Source organism: Microtus pennsylvanicus, chromosome 4, assembly GCF_037038515.1.
Source record: "Microtus pennsylvanicus isolate mMicPen1 chromosome 4, mMicPen1.hap1, whole genome shotgun sequence".
Taxonomy (NCBI): domain Eukaryota; kingdom Metazoa; phylum Chordata; class Mammalia; order Rodentia; family Cricetidae; genus Microtus; species Microtus pennsylvanicus.
In genome coordinates, this window is record NC_134582.1 from 78887034 (window position 1) to 78908413 (window position 21380).

General features: G+C 50.6%; 1 protein-coding gene and 1 long non-coding RNA gene across 2 annotated transcripts; one reads left to right on the top strand and one right to left on the bottom strand.

Annotated features, from left to right (window-relative positions):
* Positions 1 to 486: 486 nt before the first annotated feature.
* Positions 487 to 18184, top strand: LOC142848056 (uncharacterized). Its single transcript, XR_012910353.1, has 5 exons — positions 487 to 582; positions 984 to 1051; positions 2604 to 2775; positions 10281 to 10405; positions 17668 to 18184. It is a non-coding gene; the product is annotated as an uncharacterized LOC142848056 (long non-coding RNA).
* Positions 939 to 15784, bottom strand: Fgfr4 (fibroblast growth factor receptor 4). The gene is made up of 18 exons (XM_075969544.1): positions 15653 to 15784; positions 12423 to 12556; positions 11534 to 11797; positions 11362 to 11442; positions 11079 to 11245; positions 9292 to 9415; positions 8407 to 8597; positions 8142 to 8280; positions 7607 to 7800; positions 7379 to 7524; positions 7174 to 7295; positions 3399 to 3509; positions 3113 to 3303; positions 2585 to 2707; positions 2411 to 2481; positions 2025 to 2162; positions 1704 to 1809; positions 939 to 1591 (listed from the first exon to the last, which is right to left on the bottom strand). Exons 2-18 carry the CDS (start codon positions 12502 to 12504, stop codon positions 1445 to 1447), a joined length of 2397 nt encoding a protein of 798 aa, XP_075825659.1. The 5' UTR covers positions 12505 to 12556; positions 15653 to 15784; the 3' UTR covers positions 939 to 1444.
* Positions 18185 to 21380: the final 3196 nt, after the last annotated feature.

Below are 21380 nucleotides of genomic sequence, written 5' to 3' on the forward strand. Positions count from 1 at the left end.
CCATGGAAGTCAGAAGAGGGTACTGGCTGCCTCAGAACTAGAATTACAAATGGTTGTTGTGGGTGCTAGAAGTCAACACTTGGGTCCTCAGGAAGAGCAACAAGTGCTCTAAGGTGATAGGCCATCTCTTCAGCTCCATGTCCAAATTCTTATACTAGCCCCCAGAAGCGTAAACACATTTTCAGCCATCACTCCCAGAGAGCTCATGGGAGCCAGGTAGCAGAGCGCCAAGTGCTAGGCTAGGACCACTTCTGGCCCCTCCATGGCCCACCCTAAGGTTCAGGGCTAGGGAGCAGCTGAAACTGCCAGGATGGAACCCAGTAAGTTTCCAGGCTCAGAGCTCTGGGAAGCCAGTCCCTCTGAGGGAGGGCGGGGCTGAGATTAGGGCTGTAACAGTCTCCAGGGAGGATCCTGCATTTGGGACAGCTGCAGCTCAGTCAGGCAGCAAGCAGCTGCTGCCTGGGAGACAGGCCAGGGTAAGGCAGGGCGGGCACAGCCCCCGCAAGCCCTGAGTCTGAGCTGGCAGATCCAGATCGTGGGAGCAGGCAGCGGCTGGAGGCTTGTTTTCATGCCGCGTTAACGGTCAGTTTGCTTAATGCTGAGCAGATGGGGGAGGGGGCACCAGCTCCCTTGAGGACAGCTGTGGGCCAAACAGGCATCCAGGACATGTTGAGGGTACAAGGGCCTGCCTTACAGATGGTGCAGTATGGGATCATCTGCCCATGAACTCTCACACCATGGCACACACAAGGATGGTTCTGGAAGGGTGGGTGCGTACCCACCTCTGGGTCTGCCATAGCACAGCTGGGGGTAGAAGCCAACTGAAGGCTTGGCACACATCCCTCAGTCTCTGTCACCCAGACAGAGCTCCCAGCACAGGGAGTCTTCCCACCCTATGCCCTGCCTCTCAGGGGAGACACCAGGAACACAGATTTATTTCAAAAAATAATTTATGAAAATGTTGTCTTCTGTGTTTTCCACAGGCTTCTAGTCTCTCAGGGACACCAGAGCTGGTACTCATTCCACCAAGATGCTGGGACAGTGATGGGAGGTGAGGCTTGGGGCTGGGGTCAAGGAGGTCAGAGGACTCTAACCTCTAGGTAGTCTGGGCAATCAGAAAGGTTTGGGACAAAGGCTTTGTAGTCAGGTCTAGCAAGCCCCTGAAATAGAAGCTAAGTGCCAAAGCCCAGAGCATGAAGCCCTAACAGTTAGCTTCTCTGAAGATAGGTCCAAGGGCGAGGCCAAGACCCTGAGACTAGAATTGAATTCTGGGTTGGGAACATAAGGCTAGAGCAGAGGGCCTGAACCTTAGGACCAGGAATGGGCCTCTCCAAAGCAGGGCCAGAGGATCTGGGGCAGCAGTAGCCTCAAGTCAGATGCTGGTGCTGCCAACAGGAGGCCCATTGCCACCGACCTACCCGCTCGTACAACATGGGGCCCCTGCTCACGTCTGCACTCCAGGGAGAGGGAAGGGGCTTGGCTCGAGTGGCAAGGGGTCGTGGCTGAAAACAGAGTCACTGGAGGAGCAGGTGCTGCTGGCATCCCCATTGGAGGGAGAGTAGGGTCCAAAGGTCAGGCGGAGGTCAAGGTACTGCAAAGAGCAAAGCTGGTCAGCCTCCAGCCTCTGGGACAGATGCTTTGGGTTTATGTCACCAGGCCACGGGAGCGGTGGAGAGAGGGCATGGGGCAGGAGTGGGCAGTACCTCTTCAGAGACAGCCAGCAGGACCTTGTCCAGTGCTTCTACCAGTTGCTTAAAAGTCGGCCTCTGAGAGGGCACCGCATGCCAACACTCCCTCATTAACCCGTACCTGGGGTTGAGTCAAAGAACTTATGTCTAGGGCAGAGCCAGGACTGTGGGCTCCCTGGGGTTCGGCCTCAGGGGCCTGGGAGGGATAAGCAGAGCAATTCACTAGAGAGGAGACTCAGGACAACACAAGCCACGGAGAGAAAGAGGAGAGAGGCGAGTGGGTTGCTGCTCCTTGACCAGGGCCAAAGCAGGTTGGGCAGGGGAGGGCATCCTTACAACTCTGGGGGGCAGTTTGGGGGCCGGTCCATCCTGTGCCCCTCTCGCAGCAGTGAGAACAGTTCTTCCACCGGGATGCCAGGGTATGGGGAGCCCCCAAGGGTGAAGATTTCCCACAGCAGGATCCCAAATGACCACCTAGAGGTAGAAGTGGGGCTCAGCAGGGCCCAGCACCCTTCCTCCTTAAGGCTGTGGTAGAGGCCTCTGCAGTCATGATCCACCCTTGGAGACAGGGAGGGGCACTCATTTCTTTTGGAGTCTGGAGCTACATAGGTCCCAGGCCTAATCGGGGGCTCCTAGGATCTTACGACTTTGGCAAGCGCCTTGGCTTTTTAGAGGGTGGGATGATGATAGCTGATATCTAAGACCCCGGCTGCCAGACTCACACATCACTCTGGTGTGTGTATACACGATCAAACAAGGCCTCAGGAGCCATCCACTTGACTGGCAGGCGGCCCTAGAGGAAGAAGGTGGGGACAATGGTGTTGCACAGGGCCTATACCTTCCATACCAGGCCCAGCCCCCACCTCATTCCCATGTATCTATGCCCTGCCCCTCACATTGCTGGTTTTCTTATAGTAGTCAATATGGTGGACGCCACGGGCCAGCCCGAAGTCAGCGATCTTCATCACATCGTCCTCAGTCACCAGTACATTTCGGGCAGCCAGGTCCCGGTGGATGCACTAAGAAGAGGGCAGGGGACTTCGGTATATCAGGACACGTGTCTGGGAGCTGTGCTCAGCATTTCACAGTAAGTCCAGGGGCTAGGGTCACTTGCCCCCGAACAGACGAGAAATGGAATGGGCAAAGGCCTGGGCTGAATCCCCAGCACCAGAAAAAGGAAAAGAAGGAGCCCACACCTGCACCATGGCTTCATTTGCCTCGCCCTTGGGTTAGAGACTAGGTGAAGAGAGAATGGGGACATGCAGTGTTACAAGTGGGGACATGCAGAGTTAGCTGCATCTGTACGGAGCCACGTATAAAGGACAGAGCAGTGAACAGGGAACAAGGAGCCACCAGCATGGAAGCCGTGGAGATGGGGGAGTTAGAGTGGTCCAGAGCACATTAGAATTGTCTCTTGTCCACACCTTCCGAGACTCCAGATACTGCATGCCTCGGGCCACCTGGTAGGCACAGGAGACCAGGGCTGGGAAGGAGAGTGGCCCATCACTGCTCCGAGGCCCGTCAGGGCTGAGGTCAGGGCCTGGGGGGCGCCGGGCACGGAGGAATTCCCGAAGGTTTCCCTTGGCGGCACATTCCACAATCACATACAGGGGCCCTACAGGGGGTAGGCATGAGCCAGGGGATGGGAAGGCTGGCAAGACTGTGCCTTTGCATCCCAACTGCCCGTCTGTATCCCAGCTCCTGCCCTACCTTCCTGAGTGCAGACACCTAGCAGGTTGATGATATTCTTGTGTCGGCCGATTAGCTTCATCACCTCCATCTCCGACACCAGGTCCGCCAGATCCTTGTCGGAGGCATTGTCTGCAAAGCCAACAGCTGGGGTGAGGAAGCTGCCCTTAGGCTTCATAGAGCAGCATAGGGTGGGGCAGGCAAGGAACACTGGACCAGGGCTTGGGTGGATCCGGGCTGAAACCCTGCTGGGCTGTGGGCCTTAAAAGAAGCCTTTTAGCCAGGTAGTGGTGGTGCACACCTTTAATCCCAGCACTTGGGAGACAGAGGCAGGCAGATCTCTATGAATTTGAGGCCAGCCTGGTCTACAGAGAGAGTTCCAGGACAGGCTCCAAAGCTACAGAGAAACCCTGTCTTGACAAACAAAACAACACAAAACAAAACAAAAAAGAGAAGCCTCTTAGAACTAGGGGTGTAGTTCAGCTTGTAGAGTGCTTGCCTAGTGTGAAGCCCTGCAGTTGGTCCTCACCGCTACATAAGACTAGGCATGGTAGAGCCCACTTCTGATCCTAGTACTTGATGAACAGGAGGCTAGCTTGGGCTACATGTGACAAAAAGCCCTCAAAACAATGAGCGTGTGTATGCGCATGCAGGCGTGTGCATGTATGTGTGTGCATGTGTGTATTTAAAGAAGAGTCCATGAATTTGGAAGGGAGTGGGAAGCATGGAGGATTTGGAAGGAGGATAGAGCGGAGTGAAAATGATGTAAATGCGTACTCATGTATGGAATTCTCAAAAAAAAAAAAAAACAACAAGTGCTTAAAAACAGTAATTCCACAGGTGTGGTGGCTCACACCTTTAATCTCCCATGAGTTTGAGACCAGACAGGACTATATACATATATATATATATATATATATATATATATATATATATATATATATATGAATGAAATCCTATTTATTTATTTAGTCAAGGCAGTGTTTCTCTGTATAGTCCTGGCTGTCCCAGGCTGGCCTCCAACTCAGAGATCTACCTATCTCAGCCTCCTGATTGCTGGGATTAAAGACATGTGCCACTATGCCTGGCTCACATAATTCCTTCAATGGTCTGGGGAGATGCTCGGTGGATAAAATATTTGCTGCACACACAAAGGACCTGAGCTCAGGTTCCCAGCACCCACATAAAATCTGGGTGCAGCAGTACAGCAGCCGTGGCCCTAACACTTGGGTCACGGAGAGTGGCAGCAGGTGGTAGTTAGAGGGTCAGCTAGTGCAGATGAAACAGCAAGCTCCAGGTTCAGTGAGAGAGAGACTGTCTCAGAAACAAAAGGCAGTAAGTAATGGAGGACAGCGGGGCTGCACACCCCCACCTGCCCATACGCACACACACCTAGCACACACATACCTCACAGGTAATGGAGGAGGACAGCAGGGGCTGCACACCCCCACCTGCCCACACGCACACACACCTATCACACACATACCTCACAAGTTTCTCAACCTCTCTGAACCTTAGACTTGTCTTATATGAAGCAGAACATCTCACAGAAGTTGCAAAGATGAAACATGAAAGATCTTAAGGGCTGACCTTTCCATGAGGAGGTCCAGGGGATGGGAGAGTCAGAAGCTCCCAACTGGAAGGAAGTTGTGCTAACTGGTCCCTAGGAAGTACCCTGAGGTCTTGTTATCATCTGGGAAGGAGAGACTTCTATGACTTCCCTTAAGAAGACAGGACTAAGGACCAGGGACTAGGCCCCCAGGACTGATCTGAAGCCTTGGGACAAAGACATGATTCTTATCCTGGCCACACATCAATATAAAGGAACCTATTTCATAATCACTGCCTCCCAGAAAGTGCCAGCTGTCTCCAGCTGTGCATATGGAAGGAGGGAGGGAGGGAAGGAGGGAGGGAGGGAAGGAGGGAGGGAGGGAAGGAGGGAAAGAGAGCAATGCAGTGGTTGGGGTTGTTCCTGCAAAGTGGCTGAGGACAGCAGCAACAGGTTCTAATGGGGGCCCAGCAAGATGACTGGGCCCAAATGGTATAATATTAAGCAGAAAGAGATTGAGTGAGCATGATATGATTTACACAGAACAAAACAAAATAATAAGCTGGGCAGTGGTGGCGCACACCTTTGATGCAGCACTCCAGAGGCAGAGACATGCGGATCTCTGTGAGCTCGAGGCCAACCTGGTACAGAGCTAGTTCCAGGACAACCAGGGGTACACAAAGCAACTCTGTCTCAAAAAACCACCACCACCATCAAATATGTATATATAATAAATACAGAGGAAAACATGAAGGAGCTAACAAGGTGGCTCAGTGCAGAAGCCTGACAGAGTGAGGGTCCTGAAATGGATCCCACCAAGTATTCTCTGAGCCGCCTGCACAGGATGGTGTGTGCTCACACATACCCACACTCACACACATAAGACAACAATAATCGCCTTAAATTCCAGCGCTTGGGAGGCAGAGGCATGTGGATCTCTGTGAGTTCAAGTCCAGCCTGGTCTATGCAGCCCAGCCAGCACTGTATAATACGATATTGTCTAAAAAGCCATAAACTTTAGTTTCTTCTTCTTTCTTTTTTTTTAATTTTTGTAAAGTTATAAACTTTGAAAAATAAAAGTAAAAGAGATTCCACTGGACGGATGCTAAGTGAATGCAGAACACTTTGGGGCATTGCTTGAGGTCTGGGCTTTACTCTCTCTGTCATTACTGGGGACGGTACGTCGGCCCTACACATTAAGTAAGACATTTAACCAGACCTCTTCATATTTTGGGAAAGGGTTTCACTAAGTTGTCCAGTCAGGGCTTGAACCCAGTCTGTAGCCTAGGCAGGCCTTGACTTTGCCATCCTATTGGCTTAATCTCCCAAGTACCTACAATTACAGCTTGTGCCCCTAGACCTAGCTTGGACCTTCCACTTATGGTTTTTTTTTTAATTTAATTTAATTTTTTTAAGATTTAAGAAATGTAGAGCTCAATAAATATCAATAAAAATGTACAAAATTTAAAAAAAGATGTATACACGTACACACACACTCGTACACATACACACTTACACATAAAAATAAAACAAACCTCTAAATAAATAGATAAATAAATAACATTTGCTTTTGTTCATGTGTGTGGGTATGCCATGTGTGTGGGGTGCCTTCAGAGGTCAGAGAGGATGTCAGAATCCCTGTAGCTGGAGTCACAGGTGGTTTTGAGTTGCCTGATGTGGGTGCTGGGAATTGAACCCGGGTTCTCATCAAGAGCAGCCAGTGCTCTTAACAGCTCAGCCATCTCTCCAGCCCTGAGACTGGGACTTTTCAACAGACGGCTGATCTACACTAAAGGTACAGACTTGGAGCGGGAGGAATATGTGATGATGGCGCACGTATGATATTTTAGTGGGATTGATGAGAATGAGGTGGAAGACAAAGAGATAGGAGGCCAGAGCCTCAGCCACTACAGCTCTCATAGGGGTCATCACACAGTGGTTAACATTTACTGAGCAATCCAGGTGATATTCCAGTCCTCGGGAGGATAAGGCAGGAGGATCACTGTGAGTTCCAGGTCAGCCCAGGCTAGAGTGTGACCCAGCCTCAAGAAAACCAATTCCTTAGCCTGCACTAAAAATTTACTAAGTCCCATGTACCAGACACATCATATGAACTTCAGCCTGAGAGTTAATGGACCATTATTCATCTCTATAGAGACACAGGAGAGATTGGGGCTCAGAAGTCACTTGCCAGGGCCAGCAATAGAGTTTGGTCCCAGCGTGCCCTGCCCAGGTTGCCACGGATACCTTTCAGCATCTTCACAGCCACTGTGCTGGTTTGATCGGGCTGAGAGGGGTCCATGCCGTATGCTTCTGCACGAACCACTTGCCCAAAGCAGCCCTCGCCCAGGGGCTTTCCGAGCACCAGCCTGGAGATCAAGAAGGCCCCTGCCTCAGATCTGTGGGTACCACGCTTGCATTGGCACCCCCATCTTTACCCTGGTTAGTATACCTGTCCCGGGGGAACTCCCAAAGTGGGTCTAGAGGTAGATCTAGATTCACAAGGCCCGTGAGCAAGGGCGGGCCACTGCAGGACAGCCGGACGCCTCTCACCAGGGCCAGGCTTGATTTGCCAGAGGACCCCGACTCCAAAGAGAACTGCAAAGTAGGAGATTTGTTCTGCTTGCTGGAGTCAGGCCGAGAGCCATACAGGGCGGGGGCTGGGGGACAGACACAGTACCTGGCGCGCCAAAGGGAAACGGGACAGCTTTTGTACAGTGGCGGGCTGGCGGGAGTGGTGGCCGTGGAACGCTTGTCGGTGATAGACCCCAGCCAGCAGCAAGAGCACAGCCAGAGCCAGTGAGCCTGACACATAGAGGATGATGTCTGTGTATCTGGCCTCAGACGCTGCTGCTGTCCACGTGACGTCCTCCTCTGTTCTTGCCGTCAGAAGTACATAGACAGAGAAACTGAGCGGTCAGTGTTCGGATTGATCAATCCTCCCTGCCATAGCTTAGGTCCCCTTAGCAACCAACACACATAGGGACACACGCACTGGAAAAGTGGCAGTTACATAAAGTCTTAGAATCCCTGAGGGTCACGCAGACAGTCATGTAAAATCAAATACATATCCCTGCTGAATTCAGCAAGAAAGCATTTGTCTAACACGTGCTGTGCCCCAAACAAACAAATACTGTACCCCCCCACAGGCCAAGGAAACTGCCTACCCAACAGGCTACTGCAGCCTCCCCCCCCTCCACCCCACGCCCCCTCACCTGGTAGCACCGTGAGCCACGCTGACTGGTAGGACAGGCCGATGGAGTTGCCTGCCAGGCAGGTATACTCTCCCGCATCCTCGGCCGACACGTTCCTCAGATACAGGACCTCTACCTCTGAGCTATTGATGTCTGTTGTCTGAAGCAGAGGACACGCTGGGTCACGGGAGGGTCTGGGGCCAGACTGTAGCTGGGAGTGTGGTTGGGGGGAGCATCCCACCCCAGCGGGAAAAGGGTGGGGCCCAGGTAATAGCGGGAACCGAACCTTTAGGACTTGTACGTATGGGAAGCCGTCGGCGCCGAAGCTGCTGCCGTTGATAACGATGTGCTTCAGCCACTGGATGTGGGGCTGGGCGTCACTGTACACCTTACACAGCAGCTCCACATTGCTGCCAACCACAGCTGTGGTGTTGGCTGGGAGCCCCGCCTGCAGGATGGGCCGGTGCGGGGACCGCTCTGGGGACCAGGCCAGGCCGTCAACCCTGACCAGTGGCACCCACGAAATCACCCAGTTTACCTGCCCCCAGTCACCCTCGCAGTTCAAGGGAAGGACCTTCTAGACATACAGTGCAGACCTTGTCCATCTTCTGTTTGCCCTTCAACTTTTTAAGGCTCTACTGCCTTTAGGTCCTGGACAGCTTCTCAGACTCAAATTTAAAACTTCCACAGCCTGTCCCCCACCCCCACAAATGCTGCCCCATGGCATACACCTGCCCACTAATGCATTGCTTGCTTTCTTTCTTTCTTTCTTTCTTTCTTTCTTTCTTTCTTTCTTTTTTTTTTTTTTGATTTTTCGAGACAGGGTTTCTCTGTGGTTTTGGAGCCTGTCCTGGAACTAGCTCTTGTAGACCAGGCTGGTCTCGAACTCACAGAGATCCGCCTGCCTCTGCCTCCCGAGTGCTGGGATTAAAGGCGTGCGCCACCACCACCCGGCTGCATTGCTTTCTTAAGAACTGAGTTTAGCCCGTGCCATTTGCCTGGATGCCCTTCTCACTTTCCTTTAGGCAGACGTCTGCTCCTTCGGTCCACTTTACTCCCTTCAGATCCTTTGACTCCTCTAAGACTGACTCTACCTTGTCTCTAAGACAAGATATTCACCCTGAGGGCAGGCTGGAGCCCAAAGTAAGTGAAACTCAGCCCACCCACTCACCCAGCACATCCAACAGATAGCTGTAGCGAATGCTGCCCAGGGAGTTCTCCACGAGGCACGTGTATGTGCCACGGTCTGAGGGCACCACGCTTTCCATCACCAGGCTCCAGTGTTGGTGGCGCAGCTGGAAGTAAAGGAAGTGTTCGTAGGGGACCAGGGCAGAGGAAGGAGAGGATCTGCCTATGGGGATCTTCTCAATCTCCCTAGGCCCCAAGAGGATCCGACCAAGGCCAGAGTTCCCTAGACGGAGAACAAGGCTGTATGAAGTGTCGGAAAAGGGCTGGAGGGATTGTGCAGTAATTTAGAGCACCAGCTGCTCTTATCCAGAGGTCCCAGATTCGATTCCCAGCACCCACATGGTGGCTCCCAACCATCTGTAGCTCCAGTCCCAGGGATCTGACACTCTCTTCTAGCCTCTGCAGCACTGGACATATACAAAGTACACATGTATACATGCAGGCAAAACATTCATACAAATAAAACAAATAAATCCTAAAAGGAAAAAAAGTATTTAAAAGCCAGGCACGGTGGTTCACGTCTTTAATCCCAACACTTGGAAAGCGAAGGCAAGGCCAGTCTGGTCTACAAATGGATTCCAAGCCAGTCAAAACTACACAGTGAGACACTGTCTCAAACAAACAAACAACCAAGCAAAAAACATTGTCTGAGCCCTAGTTTGAGTCTTGAGTTTTAGCTGCACCCTACCTGGGAGTGCTTCCTTGTGCTAGAACCAACGTTCCTAACACTACAACCTCTTAATACAGTTCCTCATATTGCGGTGACCCCGACCATAAAATTATTTTCATTGCTACTCCATAACTGCAACTTTGCTACTGTTATGAATTGTAATATAAATATCTGATATACAGGATATCTGATAAGCGGCCCCCGTGTAAAGGTCGTTTGACCCCCAAAGGGGTCGTGACCCATAGGTTGAGAACCACTGTCCTAGTCTTTGCCCACTCTGAGTCCCGGGTTCTTCTTCACAGAGTGGAGCTCAGCCTCAAAGTGAGGTGCTGACGCCTGTCACGCCTACCAGTCTAGACTTCTTCCGACTTTACAGAAGGAGACGCCAATCAGGAGGCTGCACTTGGAGACTAGCTTGAACTCTAAGGTAAAACCCTATTTCAAAAACAGCAGTATCACCCAGTGAGGTGGTGCATGCCTTTAGTCTCAGCAGAGGCAAGGCAGATCTTTGTGAATTCAAGGCCATCCTGGTCTACTAGTGAGCTCCAGGGCAGGCAGGGCTACAGAGAGACCCTGTCTCAAAAATACAAAATAAAAACAAAAACAAACAAACAAAACCAAAAGCAAAACCAGCATTATCAGGGCTGGAAAGATGCTCGGTGGTTAGGAGTACTTGCTGCTCTTTTGGAGGTTCCAGGTTTGTTGCCTAGCACCCACTCCAGACAGCCCACAACTGCCCATATAATTCTAGCTCCCAGGGGTCTGATGCCCTCTTCTAGATTCCGTGGGCATCAATACATATGGTATTTATTCACACAAAAATAAAAAAATAAATAAAAATGAATCTTCAGTGCTCATCCCTATAAACATCGCCGTTGTCAGTGAGAACTCCACCAGAACACAAAAGGAGTCACCTGTTGCTAAGGCTGAGGGGACAAAAGGGCAAAATTTGGGAGTGGCAGACTGGGAACTTGAGCCAGAGCTGCCCATTGCCTGGGGCTCTGTGGTTACCTTCCTCATTAGATATATTGATCTATGGGAGGGGCTAGACGGGAAAAATGAAAATGGGGGAGCAGATGGACTTGAATGCCAAGCCTCACCCGAATGCCTCCAATGCGATTCTCCCCATGGAAGGCCTGTCCATCCTTGAGCCAATGGATAGTGGGCATGGGGTTGCCGGCAGCTGGGCAGCGGAATTTGACCGTGTTCCCTGCAGGCACTGCATGCAGTTTCTTCTCCATGCGTTGGGGGTGTGTCCAGTAGGGCGCTATAGGGAGAAGAATAATTAGGATCCCTAATTACTAAGGTGACCTTGGCTCCCATAAAGGTCTCTTCTCAGCGACCAGATGTGTAGTGGGGGAGTCCATGAGAAGGCATACCAACCTTGCTGGGGGTAAACATGCCCACTCGAGGAGCCACTGAGGGTCTTGGGGTCCTCATCATTATTGATGGAGGCTAAGGAGTCTATTTGGGGGACAAAGGAAGGCATCTGAAGTCCAAGAGAAGAGAGTTCCTCTCCCAAGGCACCCCTAAACTCCCCGTCAGAATCTCTTACCAACCACAATCAAGGTAAGATTGTGTAAGACAGTCATAGAACCACGCGCCAGGCAGAGGTATTGGCCAGCATCCTCAGGGAAGAAGCTGGCAATCTCCAGGCGACCCCTCCAGCCCCGTACTCGTCCAGCAGATGCCAGGCGACTGCCCTCCTTGTACCAGTGACCACCGCGCTCAGTACGCCCACAGCACTGCCTCACAGGCTGCCCCAGGGCCACAGTCAACACCTGCTCTTGCTGCTCCAAGGTCGGGGCTAGGCAGGGCTCTGAGGGCAGATGGCAGAAGTCAGTGATACCCATAGCTCCATCTGAGGCAAGCCCCCACCTGGCACACAGAGAACATGCTACTACTCATGTGGAACATCTCGTGACAGACACATGCTGCTCCCACACACATAACCACATGCTACAAATGCTCTGCATAGGGACAATGCCACACTTTTTCTGGGAGTTGTCACACACACACTTGGCACACATGCTAGACATGCTACTGCCCCAAATACACACACATATACACACAAGGTACATGCTATAGGTGCCATACAAGACACATGCCACACTTTTAAGGCACACTATACTCGGTACACACATCACACATGCTGCTTGGACCTCCCAACCAACACTCCCAGTGCATACAACCACACACATATACATACAGCCAAGAGGCTCACCACTGGCTCTGCAGCCTAGCCCAGGCTCTGTGCCCTGCAAGGCTAATCCTCTCTTGTAGACATACAGATAGGAGGGTGCTTGCTGGGAACCAGAGAGTGAATCTCAACGCTCGAGCCCTGCCTTGCTGCCCCTTTCTTGAGACCGGAGCCAGGATCCTCTCCAGCTTGGCTCAGCCAGAAGCCCCTTCCCTGTCACCCTCTCCCACCTTAGAGGCCATACCCAGCTCCATTTCCTCAGAGGCCTCAAGGAACAAGGCTGGTGTCCCCAGAAGGATGCTCAGTAGGGCCGAGAGCAGCCACATTTCCTTCCAGCTGTTCTCAGGACCCAGGCCAGACTTCCCGCTGACCACCTTCCTGAAACGGAGGGAGAAAGCAGTCAGTAGGCTCATCCAAACCCCAGCCAGACAGTAGTAGGGCCAAGGCTGAAACCAGCACCGCTGTTGCCAGGGGCCCAGGCCTCCCCACAGGAGGTTCTGCCGGGTGTGTGTGTGTGTGTGTGTGCTGGACTTCCTGCTTGCCTTGGGTCCTACTGAGCCCCTGGCATGCCTTCACAGAAAGAGCAGTTTTAGGATTCTTTTCTTGGAAAGAAGCAAGGATGGTGACATATCTTTCGCTCGCTCTCGGTACACATCATTTATTTTTTGCTGAATAGATGAATTCATTGCTGAAGAGTTAAAGAAGAAAGGCCAGCCTTCAGCATCTGGACGCTAACAGGACCCCACTCTTCAGCTTTACTGACATTTCCATGTCCAGCGGCTGGGTGCTCGCCTCTGGCAAGGCACTGTCCAAATTAAGGACATTCTTCCTCGCTCTGAGCCAGAAACGCGTCCCGAGGACGCGTCAGTTGGTTTGTACCCTCCCAGCTTTGTCTTAGACAATGTAGGAGTTTGTTTGGTTTTGCTTATTGTTTTTTGCAGAACTGGGGATTTAAACCCAAGACCTCCTTGCATGCTAAGCAAACACTACACTGAGCTTCATGTTTAGCTGGTTTTGCAAATAACACAGATTTTACATGTCTGGTAGTGGCAAACTCAAATCCCAAGTCTTGCCAAGACCTATCTTCATCCCTTTCTGGATAGTTATCATCATATTATTGCTTCTGGGTTAAAAGAGACAATGCCTGGAGGGGTAGCACACACAGGGTGTTGGTGAGGTGTGCTCCCCGACCCCACACTGACTGCTCACCTGGCACCCTCTGTCCGACCTTAGCCAATCATTCTCTGCTCCCGAATGGTTGCTGGTAAGTATAACTCACGCAGTCACTGCACCTAGTAACCCTTGTCCAAATGCAGGATCCCTGTTTCCCAAAAGGAAGACCCAGAGCTAAGCCTTAACTTGAGCAGGGAACCAGTGTAGTCCCAGGGGCATACAGCCCTGTCACCTAGTCCGGGGCAGGACTGACGTCTGTGGATCAGTATTCTTTTTCTCCAGGACCTTGCTCATGTTGGGTCAGCACTCGACTGCTGACCTAGAGCCCTAATTCCAGAGCCTGCTTTTTAAGTATGGAATGCCTTGTGAATTTGGTTTCATGTTTGTTTATGTTTTTGGTTTTTCAAGACAGGGTTTCTCTGTGTAACTTGGCCCGCCCTGGAGCTCACTCTGTAGACCAGGCTGGACTTGAACCCAAGGATCTGCCAGCTTTTGCCTCCCAAGTGCTGGGATTAAAGGTGTAAGTCACTGGGGCAGTGGTGGCGCATGCCTGTAATCCCAGCACTCGGGAGGCAGAGGCAGGCGGAACTCTGTGAGTTCAAGGTCCACCTGGCCAACAGAGCTAGTTCCAGGACAGGCCCCAAAGCTACAGAGATACTGTGTCTTGAAAAAACAAACAAACAACAACAGCAGCAAAAAGTGTGTGTCACCACAGATAGTTGCTTTGTGAATTTGCATCAGTGAAACTTTAGTATATGTAAGGTCGAATAAAACAGCACCATTCTTAAAAGTTATATTCCATATTTTCCCAAAGTGGGAACTCTGCCCATTAACCCTCTCTCCTTGACCTACTGCCCCCCTACGGTCAATCCATTTGACCTCCTCAGCCATTCTTCAGTGTATCTCATTTCCCCTGCCCTTACTTAGGCCAGGTCCTGGTCATTTCGTGCTAGGAATCTGGACGAATCTCAGTTCTTCACCTTCTACCTTCCAGCAGGGGTTTTTTTTTTTTTTTGTTTGTTTGTTTAATTGCTCACTTGCTTTTTGAGACAGGGTTTCTCAATATAACAGTCGTGGCTGTCCTGGAACTCACTCTGTAGACCAGGCTGGCCTCAAACTCACTGAGATCTTGCCTCTGCCTCCCAGGTGCTGGGATTAAAGACAGGTAACAACACCACCTCCGGCCTTTTTTTTTTTTTTTTTTTTTTTTTTTTTGCCAATCACCCTAAGACCCAGTTTTCAAGCTCTTAAGGGTTAACTGCAAGCCATCATTTTATTTTTTTCTTATTTTACCTTATTTATTTACTTATATTTTGAGACAAGCTCACCAAGTCGATCAGGCAGGCTGGCTTTGACACTCTGTAAACCAAGCAGGTCTTCACACTGTGAGCCTCCTGCCTCAGCCCGGCTGGTACCGGTTAAAGCCCACACGCAAGTTCAGCTTTTCTAGGCCTCATTTGAAAGGCCGGTGTCAATCTTGTTAGTCGCCCTATCTGTTCCTCCAGTTCCTTTAGGAGATTCTAAAATCCAGCACGTTTGCTTTCTTGCCTGTACCTTTGTGAGCTCCATTCCTCCGGCTTAGCTATCATCTTAAAACCTTGACCTGTCCCCTCTCCTCAGTTTGGTCGGGTCCTCTGCAAAAGAGTCCCACCACACCCTGCGACGCAGAGAGGGTCTCTCTAGCGCCCCCAAAGGATGGACAGGTCGGGAGATTTTATTCCCACTTTAGCTGTCCTGAACTCACAACCACGGAGTCCTTGGTCCCGCCACTGACGGTTGCCAACACTTGGGACCAGAGACTGTCAACAGACAGCTCTGAGCTCTCCACCCTCCCGCACTCACAGGCCGGGGAGCTCTGGGCAAGTGACTGCTTCTCTCTCAGCGCTGGTTTCCTCATCGTTACGTCCAGCACACTGCCGGTTACCCAAGGGCGACAGAGCTCCTACTTTAGTGCTCCTACCCCGTCACTCTTGGACAGAGGTGCAAGTCATCTGTCCTCGTGCAGAGTTGCATAGACAGCTGGCCCATCGCCCCCGCCCCGGTGGGCAATAAGTAACTAGAACGGTGACCAGGGTGCTCTTTGAACGGAGGGGGACAAAAGGCCCTGTGTGCGCTGCGGGTTACTGATTTACCGCCCCCTCCACCCAATCACTCCCGCCGCGCGGGCGCCAAGGTCCCCGGGGCTGGAGGGGGCAGCTCCGGAGCTCTGCGGCCGCTCTCCCCTTGACGTCCCGGAGCGCGGTGTGGGACCGGGCTCGCCCAGAGCCAGACTCGGCTCGCTGTGCAGGGGGTCCGGCTCACCTGGCTCCTCCACCGCCTGGTTCCTGCTCCCACGGATCACGATCCCGGCGGGGCTGGCAAGCTCTGCCGGGAGCTCCTCCGCCCCGGCCCGAAGAGCCAGGAACGTCCAGGCAACTGCAGCGTGGCGGGGGGCTGCCCACCGCCTGCCCCGCCCACCCCGGGCTCCGCCCCTCCTGGACCAGTTCTATCCTGAGAGGCGAGACCGTGCGCGAAAGTCAGCCCTGCACCCTAGTCCACGAGCTCCCGGTGGGACTGGATGCCCAGGCTCAGCCTTTCTGATTCGGCATCTTTTGCTCCCTGGCCCAACCTCCAGGGTCTAACGTCTTACCTGTTCTTTCCTTTGCTTTTCATCAATCTGGAACTCACCAGGCTCCTCTTGCTTTCCGTTCAATCGACATACATCAGATAGAACTGCCCTCTTGTTCATTGCCTAAGCGACTTTCAGAGAGTATTTAAAATAAGTATCTCAGCCGGGCAGTGGTGGCACGCACCTTTAATCCCAGCACTCCGGAGTCAGAGGGAGGCAGATCTCTGAGTTCGAGGCCAGCCTGGTCTACACAGTGAGGAGTCAGGGCTACACAGAGAAACCCTGGTTCTAAGTAAATGAATAAATGAATGAATATGATAATAACAATAATGATGATAACAAATAAATACATATAGGGCCAGTCCGGTAACCTCGGCTGCTCAGAAGGTTAAGGCAGGATGACTGCCTAGGCTACTTATGGAGTCCCTGCTTGAAAATTAAAAGAAAAAAAAAAAAGCAAGGATCTGGAATTACAGTGGTTGAGCATTTGCCATGAGTGAGGCTCTAGGTTCAAGTCCCAGCATAATAAAGAAATGTTAGAATTGTCTTTTAAAAGGTGCTTTATTGCCGGGCGGTGGTGGCGCACGCCTTTAATCCCAGCACTTGGGAGGCAGAGGCAGGCGGATCTCTGTGAGTTCGAGACCAGCCTGGTCTACAAGAGCTAGTTCCAGGACAGGCTCCAAAACCACAGAGAAACCCTGTCTCGAAAAACCAAAAAAAAATAGTGCTTTATTCATTTATTTTATGTGCATTGATGTTTTGTCTGTATGTATGTCTATGTGAGGGTGTCAGATCCCCTGGAACTGGAGTTACATACAGCTGTGAGCCACCATGTGGGTACTGAGAATTGAACCCCAGTCTTCTGGAAGAGCAGTCAGTGCTCTTAACCTCTGTGCCATCTCTCCAGCCCCTCAGACCCTTAAACTTTAATGTTAAATTTGTTTGTTTTTTTTTTTTTTGATAGGATCTGGTGTGATAACCTTCTGTGAAGACCAGGTTGCCCTCCACATTGCAATGATCCCCTTGTCTTTGTTTCCAAACTGTTGCGATTGCAGGCATGCCTATGGCCAGAGGATCCTGAATTCACCTGATTGCAGAAACTGCATGGGGCCAGGCCTGCTTTGTACTTGGGTGGGAGATTACGGGTGAGAGCCACCAGGCCAAGCCCCAGTGAATTTTCAAGTAATTTCTCCCATCTTTTATTTATTTATTTATTTATTTATTTATTTATTTATTTATTTATTTTCGAGACAGGGTTTCTCTGTGGTTTTGGAGCCTGTCCTGGAACTAGCTCTTGTAGACCAGGCTGGTCTCGAACTCACAGAGATTCGCCTGCTTCTGCCTCCCAAGTGCTGGGATTAAAGGCATGCGCCACCACCGCCCGGCTCTCCCATCTTTTAAGTGATAGTTTTGGCACAGTGTGGTGGTCGGGCCACATGTGTAGACCCCACTCACCTTTTGTCGGTTCTGGGTCTCAATTCATGTCCTAGAACAGCCCAGTGGACTTAGCAAGTTCCCTTTTTTAGGATGAAGAGAGAAATGGGCCCCAAGTTTCAGTACTGTCACTTCTGGCTCTGTCTTCATTTCCCCTTGAGTAAATCAGTACACGATAGTGTGGCCCTTAAGATCCTCGCAAAAATGAGGATTCACATGTTCCTATGTGACCTATGAGCTCTTCGAATCAGTATTTCTTCACCACACTCTCTAGGTTGTACCTGAATGGCTGCTTGTGTAAGCAGTCGGGAAATGTTACACTCCTGGGAGATGAGACCTGGAACTGCACACCTCACCTTTGTACCTCAAGTGCCCGGCACACGGTCGGTGTCTTCAGAGAGCATCATGCCCACCTGGCCAGGTCTGTCTGTCTCCAGCACTTCTGTCAAGCATGTGGACTGTGGCTAGACCAGTTAGCCAGCCAGGCCATGTCTCACCTGAAGGCTCAGGATTCTGCTTCTCTGAAGCTCTTTGGAAGAAAACACAACTCAGGTGACCTGCTCCTGGTTAGAGCCCCCAGGGGTGAGAATCTGCCTGTGAAATTGCAGCTGCCTTTCCTTTAAAAAAAAAATCGATTTGCAAGTGGTGTGTGTGTGACATTATGGACATTATGAACCATCCGATGTGAGCTCTGGGAAGAGCAGTAAGCACTTTAAAGCACTGAGCTAATTCTCCCGTTTTTCTTTCTTATTTTAAATTTTAATCTTATTTTACTTTTAAATGTAATTTCATTATTTTGTGTGTGGGTATTTTGTGCACATATATGACTGTGCACAACATGCATGGAATGCCTTGGAAGCCAGAAAACGATGTTGGGTCCCCTAGAACTGGAGTTAGGAATGGCTGTAAGGCACCACTGGGTGCTGGGAATTGAACCTGGGTCTTCTGCATGAACAAGAGCTCTTAACCACTGCACTGTGCCATCTCTCCACCCCCAGATTTTAATCTTATTTGATTTTATCCTGGGAATCAGACCTGGAACTTGTGGGTTCTTGGCACGTCCGAAGTTACCTCATGGCTCTCAGTCCAGCCTTCGTATTGTTATTTGGGATACCCTATCTCTTCACTTTCACTCCCAAAAAGATACAGCGGTATTTCTTTGTGTAACTAAAGGTTGTTTGCTCTCTCTGACTCTCTCTCTCTCTCTCTCTCTCTCTCTCTCTCTCTCTCTCTCTCTCTCTCTCTCTCTCTGTGTGTGTGTGTGTGTGTGTTGTGTGTGTCTGAGACAGTCTTACTTGTATAGTTCTGGCTAACCTTGAACTCATACTAGCACACTGAGCAATATTTTGTTTTGTTTTTAGTTTTTCCTTCCTTCCCTCTAACAAAAAGAATTGTCTCTTCCCAAAGATAAATCAGAAAATCACTCGTTACTGTTGTTTTTGAAAGCAGTTTACCCTAACCAGGAAGTGCTGACTCACGCCTATAATTCCAGCACTGGAGAGGCTGGGGCAGGAGAATTACAGGGTTTGAGCGGCCAGCCTTGACTATTTAGTGAGTTCTGGGACAGCTGGAACTAATGAGTGAGAATCTGTTTCAAGAAAAACATATACATACATACATGCATGCATGCATACATACATGGCACGTGTGGTAGGGGAGAAAAAGAAAAGGAAGAGTTAATGGCGATCCCTGGTTCCGAATCTAGCCCCTCAGCAGCCTCCAGGAGGAAGGTTTCTAGCCTGAGGGCCTGCCTTGCACAGAGATGGCCTCAGAACTCCAGGTCCTCTCGTCCCCTGGCCCTCCCGGGACTCTCCTTATTGAATACAGTCTTGGGGGTCGGTCCATGGTGAGCTGGCAGCACAGATTTTATTCCACTTCTGGGCTGTTCCCCAGCTTCTCCTGAGCCCAGTGCTGATGAACTAGAAGCTTCCATAGGTAGTTCCTGTAACCCACTGCCTCCCAAGATCCCGAAGGCCCTCAGATTGCTCCCCAGCTCTCCCACCCCCATCCCAAAGACATGTCCTCCAAGTCTCTTATCTGAACTATTCCCGACGTTCACAGCCCGGGTTTCCCAGGATCGTTCATTCATTCACACATCCAACTGCTGAGGGTTATTAAAGGTTGGCCGTGTGATGTGCCCTGCTCCATGGGGTCCAGCACATTCCTGCTACATCACTCATTTCCTACGTGCACTGGTCTCATTCCTTTTTTTACTACTTCCCTCCTGCCCTTCTTCCTTCCTTCCTTTTGTTCTGGGAGGTGTGCCACCACACCCTGATCTCATGAACTATTTTAAATTCCACAGGTAAGGCAGTAAAATAGATAAGTAAGATTACAGGAAGGAAGGAAGGAGACAAGAGGGAGAGCAGAGGGCTCCATTCTCTTGTTTTTGTTACGTGTGTGTGTGTGTGTGTGTGTGTGTGTGTGCGTGTGTGTGTGTGACAGAGTCTGTCTTCATAGCTCTGGCTTTCACAATGTAGATCAGGCTGGCCTTGAATTTTCAGCAACTTTTCTACCTCATCCTCCCAAGTACTTCAGTTATAGGTGTGGGTCACCACACTGACGTCTAAGCCCCCAGCATCTCCTAGCAGGTAGGGACTCACTAGAAGGTACATGGACGGGGACAATGAATGTAGGGGCTGGCAGACACCTCTCTCCCTCCCTTTCAGTCTAGACTGATGAGGCACCCATGACATACCAAGCCAGACTCTATGTTCCTGGAGTGCCAAGCAGGGGAAGGGGCTCTTGGAGGCCAGACCTCATCTACCCCCACCTGCCTTGGGTTAGGACTGTCCAGGGAGAGGGCAGAGGCTGCTTGGTGCCGGTGATGTTGCTCTTGGCCAGCAGCCTGGCTCAGGAAACACTGAGTTATGTGTGGAGGGGCTGCCACTGAGCCAGCTCAACCCCTGCCCAGGCCTCATGCCAGCTCAAGCCTGGCCCTCGTTCTGATCCCGTCCTCTGACCCAGGCCTCATCTTCCTTCTGTGCTTCATTTCTCTCTTTTAAAACAATATATATTTTGAGAGAGCTTTAAAATATCGTAACATGTTATATTAAGATATTTCAGTCAACCACAGACCACATGCGATGGTGGTCCCATAAGATTACAGTGGAGAGAAATTTCCAACAGCCAGCGCTTTACTGTAGCTTTACTGTGCTCCGATATGTCTGGATACACGGACCTCATTGTGGTAGAATTGTCTACAGTGTCCAGTACAGTAATATGCTGTAAGGCTGTAGCCTGGGCAGTGGGCCGTACCACTTATCTATCATATAGCATAGGTGTGTCAAAGCTGTACCAAATAGATTTGGGTAAATGTGTTCAAGATGTTTGCACATAATGAAAAGTAAATAATGTTCTCAAACCATATCCCTGTGAGTAACTGATACATTACAGAATGGCTACACAAAGCAGGGGCTGGGGATGGCTCAGTGGTTAAGAGTGCTGGCTGTTCTTGAAGAGGAGCGGGATCAGACTCCAGTAGCATGGTGACTAACAATTCTCTTCTGGATTCCAAGGGCACTGCACATATGTGGTGTACAGACATCTATGTAGGCAAAACATTCATAGCACACACATGAAAATGAGTACACATGCTCACCCACACATATAACCAATTCTCAGAATCAATGGATTGTTATCACATTTTTTTTCTAGCCTCTTGTTGTTTGCTTTTGGGACAGCATCTCACTATGAGGTCCTGGCTAGTGTAGAATTCATTATGTAGATCTGGATGGCCTGGAACTTGCAGCAATCCTCCTGCCTCTGCCTCTTGAATACTGAGATTACAGTCATGTAACATTGATCCTAGTTTCCAACTTCTTTAGACTAATTTTATATCATACAGTACGTATATTCACGCGTGTCTGTGTGTTGGAATGTGCATGCGTAAAAGCAAGCGACCACATAGTTTTCTGAGCATCAGATTCCCTGGAACTGGGGCCAGGCAGCTCTGAGTGCTGGGAACTAAACTTGGGTCTTCTGCAA